The following is a 24,688-nucleotide window of genomic DNA, read 5'->3' as shown; positions in this document are numbered from 1 at the left end:
GGATTGAATTATAGGTGAATCAAAAGTTGAGGGATTGAGTCACAATGAGTTATAGTTGAGGGACTGAGTTACAGCGAGTCATAGTTGAGGGACTGAGTTATAAGTAAGTTAAAAGTTGAAGGATTAAAAGATTAATTTTTTTTAATTTTTTAATAATTTTAAAATTACTTTTTAAATATTATCTCAAAAATCACGCCGTGCTTATAAATGGGACGGAAGGAGTATTACGTGTCTTCACAGCAAAGGTACTGGAATGTATAAATGAGCCAACGTGATTGTAATTTATAACCACAGGGCGAAACGTTACTTTCCTTTGCTGAAGAATCGATCGAATTTTCTGAATTCTACTACACACGTCTCTTCTACATTGCCGATGGCCTCACCGGCGATCCATTTTCTGCTTCCGGCGGTGAGGATGCTGAGTCCGTGACCGTGGCCTGAATCCGGATCATCCGAGCGGCGGCCATGAGACTCGTGGTGCCTCTCCAAGGTGTTGTTCAAGGCAGAGGGGGCCTCCTTCTGGGCTCTCTGATCCCCTGCGCTCTCTTCTACTTCCTCCAGCTCTATCTCAAGCGGCACCGTTCCGATGGATCTTCCCGGATTCCTCTATCTCCTCCGCCATCGGAGATCCCACCAACGACCAGTGTTCAAGTGTCAAACCTCGCGAATTTTCTTGCGGAATTTGATGATTCGCCGGATGACATTGGGTTGCAGAGCCTGGCTCAGGATTCTTATGATCATGATAGATTCACTAATCCAGATAAGATGATTCAGCTGAGCTCGTCCGAGAACAAGGTTAGAGTAGCTTTTATTTTATCATTATCACTGATACTTCAATAAGTATAATATTTAATATTTAGTAATATAATGTGGATGATTTGGATAATAATTAAGAAACCGTTCTAAATAAATAACATTTAACGTAATAAATTAATAAATTTGACAGTTAAATTTTAAGACGGATGGGCAACATATTTTATATATTTGTTATTCTGTTATAGAGAAGTAAGTTTTATAGACAAATATATAATTTCTACAGTGAGTATCTCATGCTGAATTTTTGAAGAATTTTTTATACGTATTTATTTTCATTGAAAGATCAAAATAAATGGATTTAGAGTCAGTGAATGTGTTTAGTACATGGCATTAAATATCGTCCGAGCTATTTCAACAATTCTGATAAACTCATCATTCATTAATCTCAAATAAAATATAAATTCATAATTATTGATCTATATTTTAAAGATTAACTGGTAAAAAAAAAAGTATAAAGGGATTAAATTAAATTTTTTTTTTTCTGAAGTTAGAGGAGTCAAAAATATACTGAACCCTTAATATCAGTTTTTTCAATGTATGTGCTTCTTGACTTGGGTTGGTTGCATTTTTCTTGTTCTGGGATTTGATAATCAAGTGTTTTAATTAATTGTAGCTCTGCTTGGATCTAATTGAGAAGTGGTTATCAGAGAACTTGAAGAAATCGCTAGTGGGGACTGATGATTTCACTCTAAGTGTCAATGGGATTGCAACTTATCAACCATTTGATGGATTGGAGGAATTGAAAATGGTGAGATAGATTCTCCTTCAAGTAAGGTTCTTACTTTGTGTGTCACGATTTAACCATCTTCGAGAACATTGAAGTATGGAAATGCATGTCTTGTTTATGATATCATCAATCTATTTTACAAGAAATATTGAAGAATATTGGAGAACAGATATGGTTCATCACATTCTGTCTATAAAAGACAAACTCTGAACAAAAGCCTAGTACAAAGAATTCACCATGCTCTCTTTAGACCCCACGTAATATTCAGGAGAAAATTTCTGTCCAATTTCATAATACGAGCAATTTTGTTCTTATTTTGCAGGCCATGTCAAATTTTATGTCTCGGGTGATGGGAGGGATGGTGAAATTGGACCCATCAAATATGGTGCTTACTTCTGGAGCTACTCCTGCTATTGAGATGCTATCTTTCTGCTTGGCAAACCAGGAAGATGCTTTTCTTGTCCCGGCACCTTATTATCCAGGGTAATGAATCAAACCCACCCTTTTGAACCGATGCCTCTAACTAATTCCAAAACCTAATGAATAATTAAGAAAAAAATTTCAGTTTCGACAAGGATGTGAAATGGCGAGCCAGAGTAAACCTTATACCAGTTCACTGTCAAAGCGAGGACAATTTCACTCTAAGCATCGCTACTCTTGAAGAAGTTTACCGTCAAGCTGAGAAACGCGGAGTCAAAGTTCGGGGACTTCTCTTTTCCAACCCTGCAAATCCTGTAGGCAATCTGCTGACACAGGACATGCTCAAAAGTCTGGTGCACTTTGCTAAAAATAAAAACATCCATATCATCGCTGATGAAGTACTTGCAGGATCAGTATATGAAGGAGAAAAGTTCGTGAGCTTAGCTGAAGTTCTTGATTCAGAAGGTCTAGATAAGAATCGAGTTCATATAATATATGGCCTCTCAAAAGATCTATCACTTGCAGGCTTTAGAGTAGGGGTTATATATTCATTTAACAACACTGTTCTGGCTGCTGCTAGGAAGTTAAGTAGGTTTTCTTCTATATCTGCTCCTACACAGAGGTTAGTTATTTCAATGCTTTCAGATAACAAATTTATCCCGGAGTATTTTGAAACTAAACAGAAGAGAATAAGACAAGTGCGTGATGAACTTGAGGCCGGTTTAAGTCATCTAGGAATCAAGTGTGCAAAGAGCAGTGCTGGTTTGTACTGTTGGGCCGATATGAGAGGATTGTTAAGGAAACCTCATAATGAGAGAAGAGAACTTGAGTTATGGAAGAAGTTTATAAGTGTTTCTAAGATCATTATAACTCCTGGATCAGCCTGTCATTGTATTGAACCAGGATGGTTTGGAATTTGTTTTTGTGAACTAACTTCAGAAAACATTCCTGTAATTATTGAAAGGATTAGGAAAGTTGTTGAAACTTGTAAATCTTCCTGTTAAAGGTCCCTTATTATTTTTCATCAACATTAATAAAGCCATCTACATATATGCATGTTCAAGCACTGGTATAGTATTAGTCAAGTCATGATTGTTTGAGATTGAATTATAATTCTGGTTCTAAAGTTATTAGGCAGAACTGACTTTAGCTTTTGAAAATTAGTGGGTATATAATTAAATCTATTACAATTATAATAAAATTTCTATAAGAAACCAAGTTGGTAAAAATGACTTGTGAATGCATCCATATTCAATTCTCATTAGGGCCAGGAGCAATCCTAGCCCTCCATTTCAACCTTATTTGATCTCTATCGTCTATTTAAATTTTTTTAATGTTATATTTATTAAAATAAAAAAATTAATATTAAATATGGATTATTTAGAATACATTTAAATGATTAATTTATAAAATTTATAAATTTTTTAATATTAAATTAGGTCATCTAAATTATACCTGAACGGGTAAATTCTATAGAATTTATCTGTATAGTCAAATTATAAAATTATAAAATTTTTAATATTAAATTGGACTACTAGATTAAATCTGTACTTATCATATTGGTAATAAACATATATATTAAAATTTTAAATTTTTTTATATTTTTTATATTAATAAATATAATATTAAAAATATTTAAAAAATTAATTTAAATAGATGATAGGGATCAAATAAGGTTAAAATGAAGGATCAAGATTGCTCTTGACCTTGATGAGTACGCGGAAGGAATGCAATTTCCTTGTGAATAATGTATTGACGTGGTACATATGGCTTACTTTCGATTTCGTGATTTGTTAAGTAGCGTTTTTTAATTTAATTTTTGTGGGACCCACACTGGTAGGAACTTAAGTTAATTAAAGCAGAATGTGAGACCTATTTATGCTAATAGGAAACAATTTTTGTCTACACTTCATGGATGTGACTTCTATTTTATTCTTATATTGATGGAATAAGGTTTGTTGTTATCATATCAATGTCTGTTGGAAGTTGTTAAAAGAAGGGACATGTATATAAGAGTTCATCTAACTTGTTAAATCCCAGATTTGTAAACACTTCAGAAGTAATATCCTTTTAGAATCCACAATCTCAAAATAGAGAGCCCATAAACTACAACAGATTTTGATCTTGGAGAAGTACTCTCCCCAGTAAAACTTTCCTTGATCAATGCTTCCTACACCAGTTTCAGTCTGGGCAAGAACTTTCTGTCTAGCAATCCTTCAATCATCTTGCAGCTAGAAGCAAAGATGAAGCATCCAAAAGCTTCCTTTTTTGTTATGCTCTGTATCATCCATTAGGCCAAAGAGTTAGACAAGGTTTGAAATGGATTTTTTAAGTTTTCCAGTTTTTTGTATAATAAGGATCTGATGGCTTGTAAGCCATACATTTTTGTGTGCCAGAGGGAAGAAAATTTCGTTGAGGGTATTTTTCCCCCTTTTTTCATTTGGAAGGGGAATGGAGGTTGTTTTTCATGAAATAGAGATGCTTAAGATTTTGGATGAGGAAAAGACTTGTTCATATGCTACAAAATGAAATGAAGTTGAAGGAGAAATAAAATTAAAAATAATTTATGAATGAAAGATGTTACATACATACTTAGGTGGGAAAAAAAATAGTAATAAAAAACTATGGTTACTACTACTCATGAGTCTTGATAATAAAGTAACATATGTCCCAAAAAAATAACAAGGGCAAAATATATTACGTGTATCGATTCTTATGTTAATAAAGATATTACCTCTCCATGAGTATTAACAAATGGGGCTCAGGTCTTGCTTTGATTTGAAATTTGAGATAAAGAGAAAGGTTTTTCTATATTTCTTATCACGGCAAGCTTGATCATGAGATTATCGAAAGATGGTGCAAAATATTGGGTAATTGTAATTAATTAGATCCGTATCAAAATCAAACTTGTTTAATCATGGAATTACCAAAAGTGTGTAATTAGGATTTACATTGCTAAGGCCAAGTGGTTTAGATATCATAAGCAAGTATAAAACTATACATAAGTATAAATTAATAAGAGTCATGGATTGTTGTGACATGATATGAAGATTTTAGAATTTTATTTTTTTGAAAATAATACATAAAGAAGGTTTTATGATTTTTTTTTCAAATATATACTACAAACTTTATAGTAAGTAACATTATTAACAAATCATGAATGATGTAGTTTATTTTTCCAAATTCCTTGCAATATATAAGTTTAATGTATTGCTCATAAACATAAATATATTTGAAAAACTAAACTGGTTAAATATTTAAAAGACAAAATTGCTAAAAAAATTCTAGGATTCTCCCCTCCATGTGCTGGACGGTTCAGATGGAAAGAAAGAGATAAATAGAGAGGCCTAGTGGGCCCTACTATGAGAATTACTTCTCTCTTTCTCTCTCTCCAAATAGACCTTTTGCTTGTGAGAGAAACTCAGTTGGTTTCAAATATAACAAGAGAAAAGAAAAAAAATAAGGGAGGGAGAATTATTACCCTTTGAAGATCCAAGTTGTTGATCTGAACAGCTTTCCTTCTGTAGCTTCTTCTTCTGCTCAGCATAATCAGCTCTCCAAGTGTTGGTGGTCTCCTTAACATGGCATTGCTATCATCTTCTTCTCCATCAAAATCTAAGCTTTCCTTCAATTCTAGTGGAGTTGAAGATCCAGCTTTCTCAACAAACCCAGAATTTGGTGGAAACAATGGAAATAGACTCTCCAGGAAGGAAGCTCCAACCAGACTTGACCTTCCTGTTTCATAGCTACTTGTGCTACTTCCATTATCAGAAGCTGGGGATGAACATGATGACTCAACAATCTGTTCACTCAATGAACTTTTCTGCAGTGGAATGTTGGTAGAAAGATTTTCTGATGCTACCACACAGCTTGCCAGCAAAGAAGGATCTGAACAAGCAAATGATTCAGGTCCCATGCTAGTTATACTGTCATCAATATCACTCCCATAATCGAACTTTCCATCACTATTGCTTTCTTTGCTGGCAACATGGTAGTTTGAAGAAGATGAAGATGAAGATGCCATATCAGTGAACTTAGCTTCTGCATTGAGTGTGAAATGAGGAATGGGTTTTCCAGGCTTTTCTTCCCAAGCAAAGGGAACAGAGGCAATTAGTTTGATAGGAGACTTAGGAACCTGAGAAACTGAAGAAGAAGAGGAGGAAGAAGAAGATGATGATGCCATATCAGTGAACTTGGCTTCTGCATTGAGCGTGAAATAAGGAATGGGTTTTCCAGGCTTTTCTTCCCAAGCAAAGGGAATAGAGGCAATTAGTTTGATAGGAGACTTAGGAACCTGAGAAACGGAAGAGGAGGAGGTGGAGGGGGAGGAAGAAGAAGAAGAAGATGATGATGATGATGATGATGGAGGCTCTGGTTTCCAATCTTTCTTGGGGGTGCCTGGTCTTGCTTCCCATATAAATGGAACTGAAGGAGGTTCCCTAAACCTGACCTGCTTCTTCCTCTCTGATTCATCCACTTTTTCCCCAAGTGAAAGCTTATGATTTTGATTGCTCTGGTGCAGTTATATAGTATACTTGGAAGTGGTGGGTAGGTGTAGTTTCCACTAACATATAGAGTTTCATATTAACTGAGCCATTTTGTGTTCTTAGGGATTAGGCAACCTGCCATCCATCACCACTTAGTTCACAAGTGCCTAACTAAGCCACAGTCACAATTCAAACAAGTCCTACCTACTCCTATATATCTTCCATTTATTTGTTCACTGTTATAACTCCGCCTATGTTTATAGCCGGTCCCAAGCCCGGGTAAAGGAGGAGGGTTGTGTTAGGCCATCAACAGCCAATGTAAAAATTTGTTGAATCTATCATGAACATGGACAATAGACGTTATAATGTTAATGCTAGGTCGTTGCCCGTAAGTAACGCGCTGCATGGCTCGAGTACAGTGATAAGTGAGTTAGAGCCGCTGCATCGGCGCCCGGATGTAGTGTTAAATGAGCAAGGGCTACCGCGTCATTCTGGACGCACGCGGCTAAAGAAGTTAGTCCATAAGAGCAAAATTAGATTTGGTACTTGGAATGTTGGGACATTAAATTGTAAATCTGTAGAGGTTGTAGGGGTTATGATTCAAAGGAAAATCAATATCCTTTGTTTGCAAGAAACAAAATGGCGTGGAGAAGGAGCTAAGGATATTCAAGGTTTCAAACTTTGGTATGCAGGAAAAGTAAGTGCACGCAATGGAGTAGGCATCATTATAGATAATGAGTGGAAGAAGAACGTTGTAGAAGTTAGCAGAATTGGAGACAGAATTATTTCTTTAAAAATGATAATTGGACGTGAGACTGTTAATATTGTTAGCGCTTATGCGCCGCAAGTCGGGACAGAAGCCAGTCTTAAGGAATTATTTTGGGAGGATCTGGAGGGGTTGATTCGACACATACCACAGAGTGAAAAGATTTTTATTGGAGGAGACTTTAATGGGCATGTCGGGAGGGAAGCTGGTCAGTATGCGAGGGTGCATGGTGGTTTTAGTTTTGGAGAGCAAAACAATGAAGGGCAAACTCTTCTTGATTTCTCATTGGCGTATGATTTTAAGATTGCCAACACTTGTTTCAAGAAGAGAGATGAGCATCTCATCACTTACAAAAGTGGAGCCTCAAGGTCGCAGATTGATTTTCTTTTGGTTAGGAACACAGATAGAAAACTTTGTAAAAATTGTAAGGTGATCCCTGGAGATGCTGTAACGACACAACATAGGGTCCTAGTCCTTGATGTGTGTATTATGAGTAAAATCCAAAAACGTCGACAAGTAGTAACACCAAAGATTAGGTGGTGGCAATTAAAAGGTGAGAAGCAAGATATTTTCAAGCGAAATCTTTTGGATAAAGGAATTTGGGATTCTCAGGGAAGTGCTAACATCATATGGGAGGATATGGCTAAAAAGATACGGGAGGTTGCAAAAGTAGTTTTGGGAGAATCGAAAGGTTCTGGTCCGAGAGATAAGGAGTCTTGGTGGTGGAATAATAGTGTACAGGACAAAATCAAGTATAAGAAGAACTGTTTTAAAGCCATACATTTGTGTAACAATGAAGAAAATTGGAAGAGGTACCGTATGGCTAAGAAGGAAACTAAGAGAGCTGTGGGTGAAGCTCGTTCCAAAGCTTTTGAAGAATTTTATAAGAACCTTGAGACGAAGGAAGGAGAGCAAAATATTTATAAGATTGCCAAGAGTAGGGAAAGAAAATCAAGAGATCTAGAACAGGTAAGGTGTATTAAGGATGAAGAGGGAAGAATTTTAGTTACAGATGATGAAATTAAAAATAGATGGGAGACTTATTTTTCTAAACTTTTCAATGATGGAGAGGATTCATCTAGTAACTTGGAGGATTTAGTAACTGGTGAAGGAGAACAAAATTTGTCATTCTATCGAAAAATACGTGATAAGGAGGTAAAGGAAGCTCTTAAGAAAATGGCAAATGGTAGAGCTAACGGACCTGATTGTATATCTATCGAAGCGTGGAAATGTTTAGGTGAAGAAGGGGTGAGATGGTTAACTAAGTTATTTAATGTGATTTTACGGTCCAAGAAAATGCCTGATGAGTGGAGGAAAAGTACATTAATTCCTATTTATAAAAATAAAGGAGATATTCAGAATTGTACTAACTATAGAGGGATTAAACTCATGAGCCACACAATGAAATTGTGGGAGAAAGTAATTGAGCACAGGTTGATATTGGAGACAAGTATTTCTGAGAATCAATTTGGTTTTATGCCAGGTAGATCAACTATAGAGGCAATTTATCTACTAAGGGGATTAATGGAAAAGTATCGTTGTAAAGATAAAGATCTACACATGGTTTTTATTGATTTGGAAAAAACTTATGACCGTATACCAAGAGAAGTGCTTTGGAAAGCGTTGGAAAAAAAGGGAGTACGGATTGCTTATATTAAAGCCATACAAGATATGTATGAGGGGGTAAAAACTAGTATAAGAACGCCTAGTGGTCAAACAAAGGATTTTCCTATAAAGATTGGACTACATCAGGGATCATCTCTGAGTCCTTATTTGTTCAACTTGATTTTAAATGTTTTGACGGAACATATTCAAGAGGAAATCCCGAAATGTATGCTCTTCGCAGATGATATAGTTCTTATAGCAGAAACAAGAGAAGAGGTTAATTGCAAACTTGAGTTATGGAGGAGGACATTGGAGTCGAAAGGTTTTCGTCTGAGTAGAAGTAAGACGGAATATTTATATTGTAAATTTGGTAAAGGACTATTCGAAAATAATTTGGAAGTGAAATTGGGAGATCAAATTATACCTCAAGTGGAAAAGTTTAGATATTTGGGAGCCATTATTCAAAATGATGGCGAAATCAGTGGAGATATTTCACATAGAATTCAAGCTGGGTGGTTTAATTGGAGAAAAGCTAAAGGAGTTATTTGTGACCGTAAGGTGCCTAATAAACTTAAAGGAAAGTTTTATCGTACTGCTATCAGACCGGCAATGTTATATAGTAGTGAATGCTGGGCTCTAACGGGACAGCAAGAGCATAAAGTTGGAGTAGCAGAGATGAGAATGTTACGATGGATGTGCGGACATACACGTAAAGATAAAATTCGAAATGAGCACATACGTGAAAAAGTGAGGGTGGCACCTATTGAGGAAAAAATGGTAGAAAATCGGTTGAGATGGTTTGGGCATGTACAAAGAAGACCAAGGGAGGCACCAGTGAGAAGAGTGGAACATATAACTTTGAGTCCGATTAAGAGAGGTAGAGGAAGGCCTAAGAGAACACTCTTGGAAGTTGTTGAACATGATCTCTTAATTAATAATATTTCTAAAAGCTTAATAAATGATAGAGTACAATGGCGTCTTGCAATCCATGTAGCCGACCCCACCTAGTGGGATAAAGGCTTGTTGTTGTTGTTGTTGTTGTTGTATTTGTTCACTGTTATGATAATTTATTGATATATAAAATATACAAAACTGTTGTGTGTTGGATCTTACTTTTATGAATTTGACGCTTGAAAACTGATGGGACATTTTGTGGGTATGAACATAACTTACATAGCGTAATTTAGTTGGATTGATTTTGACCAACAAGCATTTCTCATGCTGGCCAAGCTAAGCTCGGTGCTCAACAAGCAGTACTAAATGAAATGTTTTTTAGTAAAAAAAATTATATGAAAAAATAAAATCAATCATTTTTCTATTTTGAAGTTTAATTTTTTTTAATCGAATCTTCAAATTTTAAAATAATTACATCGAAAGAAGAAATAAACGGTCGATTATTAAATGGGATTCCTATAATTCTATGGGCCATGGACTAACAGTTTTCATTTCTTCGGCCCACATGTGGCCCAAGGCAATCATATGGTCAAATACCTTAATCACCCTTTCTTTTTTTCTTTTTTTTACGTTACTTTTATTTTACCTACCCAATGTTTTAAAAATAATAATTAATTATATTAAACTATCTTTAATTACATGTTTTTTTATAAATTGGGCATTTTTCTTCCAGAGGGAATTTGCATAAAAAATGGGGAAAAGATCCCTCCCAGTTAAACTTTTCTTTTTTTTTTAAAAAAAAAAGCCATGTTTTATATTTATTTTGTTTATCCCCTCAAGTGCGGCCAAATAGAAAGTGGTGATATTTATAAAAAGATGAGCATGTAAACAGATGAGAGAGAGTTTTATGAATAAGTTTTCGAAACAATTTCAATATACTCCTCCCATCTTTTTAATAAATTATTTTTATCAACTTTATTAATATTAATATAAAAAAATTATAAGGAATAAAAGTGTATAAAATTTTAAATATGCTCTTATATAATAAATTTAAAAAGTGATATCATATTACTTTTTTTTTCTTCATGAAAGGTAATCTTAAAAATATTTTTTAAATATTATTTAAAAAATTGTAATATAACTTATAAGGGGATCAAATAGACCATTTAGAACTTGCCTTATAAATAGGATTGGAGGAAATAATATTATATAAATTAAATTGATCTATCCAATGATTTCTTTCTCTTTTTTTTCAAACACCTGTCCATCCTTTAAATTTTACATATCACACAACGAGTGCACACTATCAAAGACGAAATTACATTGTAAGAGTAAATTTTATTAGTTTATTTTTAGAGATGCATGAATTATTTATTTTTTATTTCGAAAATTTATACAATTAATTAATGTTAAAATATGGTTTAAAATTAAAATTTTCAAGAACATTATTAGTTTCTTTTATTGAAAATATATTTCCAAACCATTTATTAAAAATCACAAGTTTTATTCATTCTAAATTTAAAATTTTAATTATTTATATTAGTTGAATATGCATGTAATATTATTTAAATGATACAAATATTTTATTCAAAATTAGTAATTTAAACTCATCTATTGACATAAAAAATATTAGTACAATCTCTTTTTTATTCATTTATGTGTATGTGTGAACAAGTAGATCTAAAAAATGGATTTTGTCTTTGTTAGATGCTCTTGGATAATTAAATTTAATCAATAGTGCCTTAACATACATAATTGTAGTTAGTTCTCAAGTGCCTTCTTACTTTTGGCTTTTTTATTGTTTCCATTTGATAAAATAAGTAAATGGAATGCTAATGGGAACCATAGCTTTATTCCGTTTAGTTTTTAAACAATTCATTGTTGTTTGGGCCAGGTCAATGAACAATTTTTGTATCCAAGTTTCTTTTTCCCCCTTCTCAATGTATAATTATGTATTAATTTTATAAAATGTATATAATTAAATTCTATGTGCAACTTATTAAATTAACAGACCAACAGATTAACATTGTCAGTATCAAAAGATCACGTGAATGAAAAGCCAAGTGGATGTCTTGAACAATAATATTAAAAATAATATATTGTTATAATTATTATCACTATTTTCATTCATTAAAGAATCGAATCATCCATGCTTGCGAAGGTATAAGTTTGTTAAACAGCATTATAAAAACTAATTGGTAAAATAGGAGGAATAGATCGAATAGAATAATTGTACAAATGAATAGCTATTATTTAAAAGTAGTAAATATTACTAAATAATGGCAAATATTTAATAATTACTCATTTCGTTAAAAAATACAAGTCATTTTTAATCTCTTGAGGTACAATCATTATCTTTTTTAAAAAATATTCTTATTAAAAATGACTTTATATTTATTGTAAGGTATTTAATAAAAACAAATATAAAAAAATAGAATTAATTTAAAAATAAATAATTATTTTATTATGGGTGAAATTCTATTAAAAATGTCTTACATTTTTTAACGGAAGAAATATTTGCTTACCAACAATATTTAATAATTATTACACAGTTCATTTTCTTTGTAATTAAAAAGTGTCTTTCCATCAATGCAATAAAAAATCAAAAAGAAAAATCTTCTATGTTAGGATTTTATCAGGCGTTTAAAAACTGTTAATCATATTTTATGAATTTTTAATAATTAAGGTTTTAACTTTTAATTAACTAATTACTTCATAACTTTCTTAAATTCTATAGGGGCCAAATCTTCAACTCTCTTTAAATAATCACTTTGCATAATCTGATCATTCTTCAATTCTCAGCTTTTTGCTTTGTGGTTATGCATACAGCAAATATTATATCTGAGAGCAAACTGTGCCTTTCACATATGAATATATGATGCAGCAAAGATCTTGTCATAATCTTTAAAATATTTCAAGTAATTTATGAATCACACACACACACACACATTTATGAAATTAATGTCATACCAAGATATAGGTGAATTAACTGCTTAGTAGTTTATGACTCACCATATGAACCACACATAATGATTCTAAAGCTAGTGGCGCAGCCATGAAGAACACCACCATCAACAATAAATACTAAACAATGTAAGTATCAATCATTGTTAATATGGATGGAAAAATTATAAGCTATTAAAGAATATTTGCAGATGATTAGAAAAAAGTATTTATGAATATATATATTATATAATCATCCTGCATTTCTTGAACAGAGTTTACTCGAAACTCAAATCATCTACACACATGTACGTCAATACTCATATACAACGATGCCCCCAACTTAACTCAGTTTTATGAAAAAGAAACCATATCAGATAAACAGAACAGAAGAAAACCAAATCTCCACTCTGGTTTCTCTTCATTTAAAGCATAACAAAGAGTTTTGAGTAAATTCTTATGGTATGATTGATCTAAATATTCTAAATTTGTGTCTAAACTGACTAAATTAACTGAACAGTCAAGAAAAAAAAACGAATATTATATTATTTCCTCATCCAAAATCATGAAAATCTCTAGCAAGGTCTCTGCAAATTGAGCAATCCAAGATTGAGATTGGCACAATGAAACAAGGCTTGAGCAGTCATTTCTCTCTCAAACCTGCAGATATAATTCAACCCCACAAGCAGCTCAGTTATGGCGGCTTCAGTCTTGTCTTTATTAGCAAAGAACAAAGTCTGCAACAGTAACACATTAGTACTTTTCTGCACCAAATTCTGCTGCTCAAAGCTCCTTTCACTCTGCCACTTAATCATATTATGAGCCAATGGCGATAACCACCCCAGAATCCTCCCTAAAGCTTCCCTCCATTCTCCTGCAAGCACAGCATCACTTGCAGAAAACCCTATACCTCTCAATCGTGACCTTAACGATGATCTTATGCTGTTTGGTAACATAGCATACAGATCATCCCTCGCGTCTAGTCCAACCAAGTGGGGTGACTTTATCATCTTCTCCATCACTATGATTAAATTGGCATAGTGCAGAGCCAAAGCTGAAGCACCTAGAGTTCTAGGAGGTGGGTTTAAGAGATTGCAATGAAATTCAAAAAACCCAGATGTTGAATTATTCTTGTCATCTTCAAGCTTCGGACTTTTCAATGGCCCAGACACGAATGTCCAAGAAGAAGCGTTCTGGTTTTGATCTGAGGGGTAAACTAAAGCTGAAGATGATAGACTACGAGACAGAGGAGGAACAGAATTTCCTATGGCAAAAACATGCTTGACTCTCGCTAGGACAGTGAAAATTGACCTCACAAGCAATGGAACTACAGAATCGAAGGTTCTATTCCATAAAGATCTATCTTTCAAATCCTTTACCTCTTGTTTCTTCCAGAAAATCTTCTGTTGAAGCTCATAAGCTTTCTTCTGCTTTTTGGTATCGTTGCTGTGGTGCAGAGTTTTTCTCAACCTACTTTCTAGAAATGAAAGTTCGTCCATTTCTTTGTACAACGCTGCCGTAAGAGTCACGTAACGTTCCATTTTCTTGTCACAGGCTTCGATTTCTTTCGGACCCGAGAGGACCCAGCGGTTCGGGTCGATACCCGAATCGGCGAAACCTCGGAATATCGGGTCGAATGATCGGAGATTCGGGTCTTGGCATTTAAGGCAAAGTCTAGAGACGGAATCGACAAGGATTCTGAGGTTGTCGGCGAACTCAGCGCAGGCGAGGCTAAGGAGGAAGGACTCATCGTTGGAGACAATCTTACGGACACCTTCGAGGGAGACGGCGTCGTTTCGGAGACGGATTATGCTGGAATCGGAGAGGGAGTGGGAGAGGTGGAGGAGCTTCGACATGAGTCCGGCGATCTCGAAGGCCAAGACTCCGCCGACGTGTCGTTTATTAGATTTGAGAGACGGCATCTTGAGAAGATTCGGCTTCGAGGGTCGAACGGAGTCGAAGCTGTTGGACACCGCAGTTTTGACCTTGACAAGCAAAGTTTCAAGGGCCATGAGGGATTTTTCAAGGTTCAAGGAGGAAGATGGCGAAGTGGGCACCGATTATCTCTTGGGTGGGTATAAGGAAACGCAAGGGATCATAGGCGAACGAAAGAAATGAGGATGAAAAGCTTGTGATTGTGAAAATCCATGAGAGAATCAGAACAAGATAATCGCAGAACCAGAAGAAACTACATGTAGGAACAAGAAGGAGGAAGATGGCGAAGTGGGTAGTGATTCATTTGCTGGTGAGTATGAGGAAGAAAAACAATGGGAAATCCATGAGAGAGAGGGAGGAGGAGGAGGAGAGGAAGAAGAAAATTGGTTAAAGGAGAGGGAAAGAGAAGGAAGAAGGTGAAGTGCCTGTGAAAGAGAGTGAATCGGAGAAGTGAAGAGAGAGAGAAGGCGGAGGAAGTGGGGAGTAAGAATGGGAGTTATAACGGCGAAGGAAGAAAAGAGGCACATGCAGACGCAGACGCATAGCGAAATTGTGGAACCTGAAGGAAATTACATCTAAGTACCTCTACATTCTCAAATTTTATATTCTAACATTTTTTTTAAATTACGTTTTAATGAACTTTGCAAGAAAAAATTATGTCAAGCAAACTCCCTTCAGTTGAGTTTATTATGAAGATATATACTCTAGATTTAAAAGATCAAAAATTTTAATATTAAATATATATATATATATAATAAATATAAGAAAAATAAAGTTGTTAACATCTATAATTGCATTTATAATTGTCAATATCATTATAAAAAATAATCTCAAATTATATTTTATACATGTAAATTGTCTAATAATAAACTTAGTTTTTAGTAAGATTTAATTTTTAATTTTTTATATTTTTTTAAATTTTTAGATTTTTTTAACATTATGTTTAAAATTGTCTAGTTTCTAAAAATCACTCTGATTTTTGATTTAACTTTAATTTTTAGCTTAATAATGGCTCAACTTTGATATAATTTGGCTCATTCATAAAAATAATTTTTTAGTCTAAATCGAGCCATTAATGACTCTAATCATCCGATTCAATCTAGTTTTTAAGGCATTGATATGGACTCCATTTTTTAAGATTTTTAACTTTATAAATCATCCCACAAATTGCAATTGCATAAAGAGAAGAATTAATTTACATGATTATATAATACAAAACTTTTGATTGATAAATTTAAAATTATTAAATATTCATTTGGAAGTGATAAAATATAATTCTACCACTAAATATATGCATGTCATGGTATTATTTATGAAATGGTTAAAATTATCATCGGATTCTTAGAATATACTCCTTTCGTTTAAAAATATAAAGTATTTTTAACCGAATCTCATCTCTTAATAGAGTAGTTATCTACTTTCAAACTAACCATATATTTTTATATTTACTCCTATTAAACACTCTACAATAAATACAAAGTCATTATTAATAGGAGTACTTTAAAAAAAGATAATAATTATACCTCAAAAAATTAAAAATGCTTTATATTTTTAAACATTTAACTATTCAAAAAATGTCTTACATTTTTTAACAGAGGGAGTAATTCTTTTCCATTTTGTGACTTCTTACAAAATATGATAATTTATTTTTAACATAACAGATTAAGAGTGTGATTTTAACTTCAAATAAGATTTTTTTTTTCAAATAAAATAATAAGATCTCTTTATTTAGTGTTCAAAAGAAATTTTGATCCTTAAATATGAAGATTTTTTTAAAGAAAATCATAAATTAAATATTGTAAAATATGGGTTTTAAGATGCAATTTTGAGTTGATAAGTACTAGTGTACTATTATATCAGACCAGGACTTGAGGTTATGATTCATTCAGTCGCTATAAAAGCGCGTAGAAGCTTCACACATCATTAACCCACTTTGCTTTTTATGGTTAATTCTGTGGGAAGAGGTGACTCGTACCAAAGTTTTTCCATTCATAAAATTTTTACTAAATTCTAATTTCAAATATTTATTTTTCCTCTTAATTTACCTCTCTACAGTCTACACTGTATTCTATAATATCTATGTTCCTTTCGAAAAATTTCCCCTTAATTCTTTTAATTAAGTTTCAAATTTCATTGGATATTTAATTATATGAATCTCACAACAATTACACTATTTAATATTTAATGTGATCCCCCCCCCACACACTATTATTAATTTATTATTTTTGTTTTATAATAAAAAAATGTACAATGTCCGTATGAAGAGTGGTGTACCTAGTGATCTTGAAAATTTTATTTTCATAATACTTAATCACTTGTGGTCACATTTCAAAAGAGAGACTTTTTTTTTGTTGGGAGTTGTGTTTGGAGGCAGAAGAACACTTTTTCTTAGATGATGTTATGTCAGAAAAGAGGGCCATATCATTATTGGCTGTTTCTCTTTTGAATTTATATATATAAATCAATTGTTTTTGTTCTCATTGATTTGTTTGTTTCTTCTCTATTATTAATTATTTAACTGCTCTCTTTAAGATAATCAACTTCCATTTGATTTACCTCCCAATCTTCTCATATGCGAACAAATTAATATAGATTACAATTATTACATATGTAAATTATAATTGTCTTCAAAAAAAATAATTAAAATAACTATATATGATGTTTATAGGATTATTATTAAACTTTTTTAAAAAAAATTACTTCAGAACATTTGGTCTAAATTTGTTAAGAGTTTGGGTCGTTGATCGTAATTTTCAAGAAATGAAAAGAGATTACCATCTTTGAAATTGTGATAAGCGAGTATTTATCTTTACACCTTATCATGTTTTCCCATAATAAGAATCCTATGCCACAAAGTTTCTACATAACACAAAAGAAAAAGAATAGCTATGCCAAGTCCACTTTAGGGTTTTAGTAAATTCAATTATATTAACCGATTTCAATCTGATTAAATAGAAAATGAACTCGATATTTAATAAAATAAAATTGAGAGTTTGAATTTTATGATGAAGAAAATTACACACAAGCTAGGAGAGTTATCACATTACTACTAACACTCAAATTCGAATTATTGATAACCAGAAAAAACAATTACAATAAGAAAACTAAAACCATTACAATGACAAAATAAGATGAGTATTAATAAATTTAAGAAGGGAAATATAATTAGTATGAAAAGATGATATGATGCATGTGTCTAGATTTATTTAAATGAACATTCAATAATGGCTATAGCATGTGTGCCTATGCAATTGTGTTTGAAGTTTGAATGGGTTTATTAATTAGGAGATAATATAGCTTCATGTGCATGCTACACAAAGTTTGGCACTTTCTGGGCATTGTTATCTGGTTTATTTTAATTAAATATCTGTCAGATAAAAAAATTAAATATTTGTGCATTTTATTATAATGCATGTCATGTTTTCAATAAATTATAAATATGTTGTCCTAAAAACCTACTCTTCTTCTTCTTCTTCTAACATATTCAGACCTTTTTTTTTTTTTAACTTTCTCTTTTTAGCTGAACATCCTCAGATTCGAATATACCACACAAAGTCAGACCATATAATATGTCTAATTAATTGGGGCTTTATTGTTAAATATTATTATTTATTGTTATTAATTTTTTTTGATGAGTCATAACTTCTTATTTAAAGATGAATACAAGTATAAAAATCACATTTAAGAACAATATATTTATAAATAAGGATCAAGATAAAACAGATTGTTATTAGAATGAAAACATGATCTTTTTTTTTAAATAGAACTTATTTTTAGTTTTTATCTATGAATAATTTACTTGAATGATCTTTAAATGTGATTCTCTCCAAAAACATATGTCATGTAAATGTTATGAATGGTTGATTGATACATATATATACATACATGTGTGATATTGTTTTATGATACGAATGTGATTTGAGTGCCACGGAGGAGATCTAATTAGCTATGAAATGACACTAATTATAAGCAAATTTGAGGATCGAGATTTGGTGTGTTTGAGATAATGTTCGAAGCACTAATTGTTAATGTTAATTAATCAACTAATTAAAGAAAATGTGATTATTAATGAGCTTAATTTGTCTTGTTGCGTGCGTGCATTGAACTTCAATCTCTCTAATCTCAATTTCCAAAACCAAGGAAGATGTACATTCGATCCTCTACCGACCATGGTATTTAAGTACCCCCATGTAAATTTATTCTTATTAATATATATTTTCAATTTACAAGACACTGTTTGAAATAAATTGTCAAAGATCAAATAATCTTACTTCATTCATCTCAAATTATAAAATATTTTTAGATAAAATTTTACATACCTATAAATTTTGTTAAATAAACTTAACCACTTATTTTTTTAAACAAAAATATAAAATTTTAAAAATATGCTTCATTTAATAACCTTAAATCTACACTTAATTAATATTAAATAAAGAGAGAGAAAAGATAATGTTGCAATAAGCCATTTAATGAAACCTTAATCTTTTAAAATTATCTTATATTTTGAGATAATTTTTTTTAAAAGTATTTTATAATTCAAGATGGAGAGAGTATTAAATATGATTAGAAAGTTATTTTTTTAAAAAAATATACTTTTAAAAATATCATCCATTTAACACTAAATGCTGACTAATTCTTATGGGAAAAAACCTAACTTCCACATAGTAAATAAAATATTTTGGGAATAAGATCGTTAATGACTCATTGTTTTTCCAAAAATATCTTACAAATCAAAGTGGGGGAGTATCACATAAAAAACATAATAACACTTTTTGCACTTAACATATTCCACTCTTTTTATATTTAACCTTTTTTACATAGATTTATTTTGCAATATTAAGTTATACAATTACCCACATTTATAATTGAGATTATATAAACAAATGTAATTCAATTCTCTCCTCATCCCCAGGCTTAAAATAATAAATAGAGTTCTTACTAATAAATGAATATATTGAGCATTGACTTATAGTTTGCATGTATAGCTGTATGATTGCTTGCTGTAATAATGTAAATATATAAATAAAAGGCACTAATATGGATGGAGTGGTGGGATGAATAAGAAAATGATCATAATGGTGTAATTAATAATTAGGCAATTTGAGTTGGGAAAATTAAGGAATCTAAAAGGACTTTTAACATATTGGATTTGATATGCTTAATTTTTCAATTTTGATAGTTTCCTAAAATTTGGTTTAGTTAGGCACTGTTCTTGAATTAATGTCAGCCTAGAATAACCTATACACATATTATCAATCAAACAATTACATATTTTATAACGCATAATAATTGCACAATCTCTATATTTAAATTTGGCCTGTATATATTACTCTTTCTTTATATGTATATAAAATTATATAATGATGTCTTTAGAACTATAAAAATGGCTAAATATTGTACAATGTCACCTTAGTATTCGGTTCAAATTATCTATTTATCTTTTAATTAGAATGGACTTAAAATTTTAAGATGAGCTGCACTATTCACACACACACACACACACATATTGTGTATAGTGTCTTAATACCTTCTATTTTTCATTTTGATTTATTGCCGATGATTACATTTATTGTTTTAAAATAGTTCCTCATATTAGGTATATTTCTAAACTACTCTGTACAAAAATTGTGTGTAATTTTTTAACGTAACTTTCACCATAAATTTTATTACTTATGTTATAATAACATATTTTATTCAAAAAGGGATAAAGAAAAAAAGAAGAAAACCCTATTGACTAGGTTATTATTATAGATTTGTTTCTTAGTTTACAAACTGATAAATATATTATTGGGGTTCAACAGGTAATCATGAAAGTATGCCCTTCTACTTTAATAATTACTAGACACTAGCCAAGAGATTAGCATATAATCTAAACATAGTTCAAAAAGAGACTTAATTGGATACTTGGCATAGATAGTACTATTTCATACACGCACAATCATTATCAATATTTCATAAGATCATAGGTTTGAAATTCCTTACTATTTCATTTTTGAATAATCTATATCGGAACCAGGAGAATATCTATTCTAACATGGGCCTTGAAACCTAGAAAAACCTAAACTAATGCATAAAGTAAAGAAATAATTTAGGAACATGATGATTTCTAGCACAATCTTAGATGGAAATGAAATTGAAGATAGGTGTATGAGTGTTTGTAGAGGGGATGAATGAGAAATGAAAAGAGTGGGACCCAAGATGGGAAAGAGGAAATGGGAGCGGACCTAATAATAATAAAAAGGAGAGAAATGTCAAAAAGGCATATAAATGAAATGTGAAAGAAGAAGAAATGGAAATGGAAGGCTGTCTTTTCATGTCAAATTTCCCCATCTATTGTGTCTTACTAAGATTCCACTACTTTCCTTTTTCCCATTTTCATCATTTCAGTTTAGCCATCTTCTCTTCACTACACATACTCTCTTTCCTCCTAATTATATGATAAAGATACAGCAAGCAACTATTTGGCAAAAACACAGTCTAAATATAATTTAAATATATTTTTGAGAGTTATTTAAAAAAATTTGTAGTTAATTCTTTACAGTATTATCTTCTTTAATTGCACCAAGTTATCATTTCTAAACATATTCTACCCTTTAAAAAATATAAGATATTTTTAATTGAATCTTATCTTTTAATAAAGTAGTTACCTACTTTTCAATTAACCATATCTTTTCATATTTATTCTTATTATACACTCTACAATAAATATAAAGTTATTATCAATAGAGACACTTTTAAAAAAAAGTAATGATTACACCTCAAAAAATTAAAAATATCTTATATTTTTTAACAAAGGGAGTACTTTATTATGATTGTTAATTTTAGTAAAGGGTAAAACTGGAAATTCAATTATTTTTTACGAGTATAATGACATTAATTATCATTTCTTATCAACTTGTGAAGTTGGTTACACATACATAATAGCATGACATCCCCCTTTCGTGGTGTGTAAAAATTTGAGAAATGTTATGATAATGGAAACCATAAAATACTCTCAACAATAAATTCATCATTATATATGTGTTGCTGATTTTTATTTATTTATTAGATACTTCATTCTCTTAAGTTAATCATATTATGACGTGATTTTCAAGTATAAATTTTTAAGAAACTTTAAAAAGGTACTCTTCTAATCTTGAAAACACATTCAAAAAATATTTAATTTCTAAACTTTTTTGTCCATCGAATGCATAATAAAATCAATATGAAGACTTATCAATAGATAATTTATAAATACTTTAATACAATTAAATTGTGAGTCATATCCTAATTTTACTAATTTTTTAAGAGTCTAACTTACCTGGATTTGTTAAGAATTACAGCAGTATTTATTTAAAAGTTATAAAAATGCAGCATAAGAAAATGTGTTAATATGTTGGTTGGTCCATATATATATATATATATATATAATATTCGTTGAGAGAAAAGTTTTCAATTCCTTTTCTTCATCTGGCAGTCATCGGAAATGAAGGCTCCTGTTTTGCCTTGACCAGACAATCATTTATATTATTTTTTAATTAAATAATGGTCCCTAAAATATTTTATACAAATATATCAACATACGGCATAAGAGAAGTTACTGAAAAAGAAGAGAGACAGAATTAACAGGAATTGAATTTAGTAAAATGAATTAATGTTTTATAAAGTGACTAATAAATATTTGAATTTTTATTGAAAGAAATAATCATATTTAGTGTTGACTATGTTTCGAAGATTACAAGATACATGTACACACTAAAAGAAAAAAATAAAAAAGACAGACATAATATATTAGATGCTCACATTTTTAAAAGGAATTTTTAACTTATTTTTAATGTTTATAATTACATTAAAATGTATATATTGCATAAAATTGCTAGTCAATGCTTTCTTTCATGGATTGACCTTAGTTTACGATGAAAAATGACTCAAATTGAGTTCAAAGAAAGGAAGTGTAGAGTCACAATCCACACTATATATTAAGGTTAATTTGAAAAATTACTCAGTTCAATGGATTGTGGATTTTGAAATTACCACGTTATAAATTCACCTGAGAAGTATTATAGCAAAATTGAGCAAATACATGATTTTGCTTTTTTTTTTTTTTAAATATCCACACCAGCAAAGAAGAACTAATTCGCACGTGTGTCATCATGATTTTACGTTACGTGGTAGACCAAATCATTCATCCCACACCCACGTGTGTAAGCCCTTCCACGCTTCCACACACACAACAGACTTTTGGCCTTTCAGTTCTCACATGATTAATAAGTTTAGATAAATACGGAATAATTTAATTTAGAAAAATGAGCTGCTCCTTACACCATAACAAATTAAAGTTTAAATTTTTATTAAAAAATTTACTTATATTTAATGTATGATCATATCTTGAACATGATTATCTTTAAAAAAAGATACATGTGCCTAATAAAAAAAAAAGGTTAGATGAATTATATATTAATTCTTAAAGTTAGAATTGATTTATCTTGAAATATTAAAGGCTCTTATCACTTAAATAAATAGTTGGAAGTTTGAACCTCATTCTTGTGTACTCCCTCCAATCCTATTTATAAATCATTTCTACCAACCTTATCAATATCAATGCAACAAAAATATAAAGAATAAAACTTTATAAAATTACAAACATAACCCTTAAAAAGTAAATAATCTATATAATATTATTTTTCTATTTGTCTCTCTCTTATTTTTTAAGGGTAGTTTAGATATTTTATTTGAAACAAAGCATCGCTATCAATTTAATGATTTATAAAGTAAATCACTTCATCCTTCTAAAAGGTGACTTATAAAGTGGATCGGAGGGAGTATGTAGTAATTTAGTTCGAAAAAGTTTACCCAATACTTTTTGTACTTTGAAAGAGATATTCTTTGTAATGAACGAAACCTATTCTTTACACTTTAGGGGAAAAAAAAAGGGCAGATTTATTTATTTTATCCATCCTTTTATCGCAGTTAGGTATTAGTATTTATTGATGTTATAAGTTAGGGTTATTCTTGTCACTAGGATTATATTTTTATTTATTTAGAATAAAATTTTAAAAACTAGATCTATCATTGAACTGGCTAAGGTACTGATTTAAAGGTCAATGGCCAGATCTTAGTCGAACTGGATGTGACTAATTTACTACATTTTTAATTTTATATGTTAAATATTATATTAAAAGTGACAATTTATTAATTATTTTTAGAAGGTTAATCAAAACTAAATTAAAAAGATAAATTTAAAGCAAAAATATAGATAAATAATTTGAAGTATAAAGATAATATATTTATGCTCACATTAAGAAAAGATGCTAAGATTTTAAAAAAAAAATATTACATATCAAATTAAAAATATATAACAAAAACAAAAAAAGAAAGAAAACTAAAGAAGAGGTGCAATTTTAAGGTCCCATATCGTGTAAGTGGGGCGAAATTGATAGGCATAGCCTTCATATAAAAAGGATGGGGGAGCACCTTCATGCTTTCCTGTAACAGCAAGGGTTAAATTGTGACTTGCTTAAATGACAACTCTTGGCCTAAAGCCACAAAGTTGTAAGTTTTGTCTGGTTTTTTCTCCATTCTTTTATTTGATCCAATTTTGACAGAAAACTGGGTTTGCTTTTACCGGTTTATTTGATTTTTAACTTGTTTGTACGGTCTTTGATTGGTTCTATACTTGTTTGGTTTTGGTCATTCACTGGACCAGATTGAGGACAACTGGTTGAACCTGCTGATCTGGTTTGGTTTTTAAAACTTTGTTTTAGAATAATATCCCAAAATCAGTGGGACAGCCTGAGTTCAAACTTGTATGGTTTTCATTATTCTGGTGAGATACAATGGCAAGCCTAAAGCTTGAAACAAAATTCACACAACCATTCGGCACGGATGACACCAAGGTTATCTCCAAACTTTTATCATCACCCTAAAATCTGCACACTTGAACTCTCTAGTGGTGTGATAAACCTCCACTTCCAAATGAAATACACACACACACACCACCCCCTAATGAAATCCGTTTCTTTGGCCAACGATTAATGAAATCCTTATGTCAATGCCAATTCAATCCATGCTTCTATGAAATATACAAGTCAAATTCTTATCAATGTGCCTTATAAA

The 24,688-nt window shown here is 31.2% G+C and overlaps 3 protein-coding genes across 3 annotated transcripts; 1 reads left to right on the top strand and 2 right to left on the bottom strand.

The window, feature by feature from the left end:
- The first annotated feature begins 254 nt into the window (after positions 1 to 254).
- LOC129293030 (probable aminotransferase ACS12) lies at positions 255 to 3,029 on the top strand. Its single transcript, XM_054930828.1, has 4 exons — positions 255 to 795; positions 1,430 to 1,564; positions 1,866 to 2,026; positions 2,109 to 3,029. Exons 1-4 carry the CDS (start codon positions 466 to 468, stop codon positions 2,965 to 2,967), a joined length of 1,485 nt encoding a protein of 494 aa, XP_054786803.1. The 5' UTR covers positions 255 to 465; the 3' UTR covers positions 2,968 to 3,029.
- A 938-nt stretch (positions 3,030 to 3,967) lies between these two features.
- Positions 3,968 to 6,596, bottom strand: LOC129292436 (uncharacterized). The gene is made up of 3 exons (XM_054929989.1): positions 6,586 to 6,596; positions 5,445 to 6,474; positions 3,968 to 4,241 (listed from the first exon to the last, which is right to left on the bottom strand). Exons 1-3 carry the CDS (start codon positions 6,594 to 6,596, stop codon positions 4,134 to 4,136), a joined length of 1,149 nt encoding a protein of 382 aa, XP_054785964.1. The 3' UTR covers positions 3,968 to 4,133.
- A 6,587-nt stretch (positions 6,597 to 13,183) lies between these two features.
- Positions 13,184 to 15,080, bottom strand: LOC129293224 (protein PSK SIMULATOR 1). Its single transcript, XM_054931059.1, has one exon. It carries the CDS (start codon positions 14,668 to 14,670, stop codon positions 13,234 to 13,236), a length of 1,437 nt encoding a protein of 478 aa, XP_054787034.1. The 5' UTR covers positions 14,671 to 15,080; the 3' UTR covers positions 13,184 to 13,233.
- Between the last annotated feature and the right edge of the window lie 9,608 nt (positions 15,081 to 24,688).

Source organism: Prosopis cineraria, unplaced genomic scaffold (assembly GCF_029017545.1).
Source record: "Prosopis cineraria cultivar Desert tree isolate PC_DT_omini unplaced genomic scaffold, ASM2901754v1 PC14, whole genome shotgun sequence".
Taxonomy (NCBI): Eukaryota; Viridiplantae; Streptophyta; class Magnoliopsida; order Fabales; family Fabaceae; genus Prosopis; species Prosopis cineraria.
The sequence above is the reverse complement of the archived record's forward strand: the minus strand, read 5'-3'. Positions and strand labels throughout refer to the sequence as shown.

Coding starts and splice junctions, on each gene's coding strand:
- LOC129293030 (XM_054930828.1), top strand. CDS start 466: ATGAGACTCGTGGTGCCTCTCCAAGGTGTTGTTCAAGGCAGAGGGGGC. Junction 796..1,429: donor TGAGCTCGTCCGAGAACAAG/GTTAGAGTAGCT, acceptor AATTAATTGTAG/CTCTGCTTGGATCTAATTGA. Junction 1,565..1,865: donor GATTGGAGGAATTGAAAATG/GTGAGATAGATT, acceptor CTTATTTTGCAG/GCCATGTCAAATTTTATGTC.
- LOC129292436 (XM_054929989.1), bottom strand. Junction 4,242..5,444: donor ACAACTTGGATCTTCAAAGG/GTAATAATTCTC, acceptor TGGATGATACAG/AGCATAACAAAAAAGGAAGC.
- LOC129293224 (XM_054931059.1), bottom strand. CDS start 14,670: ATGGCCCTTGAAACTTTGCTTGTCAAGGTCAAAACTGCGGTGTCCAAC.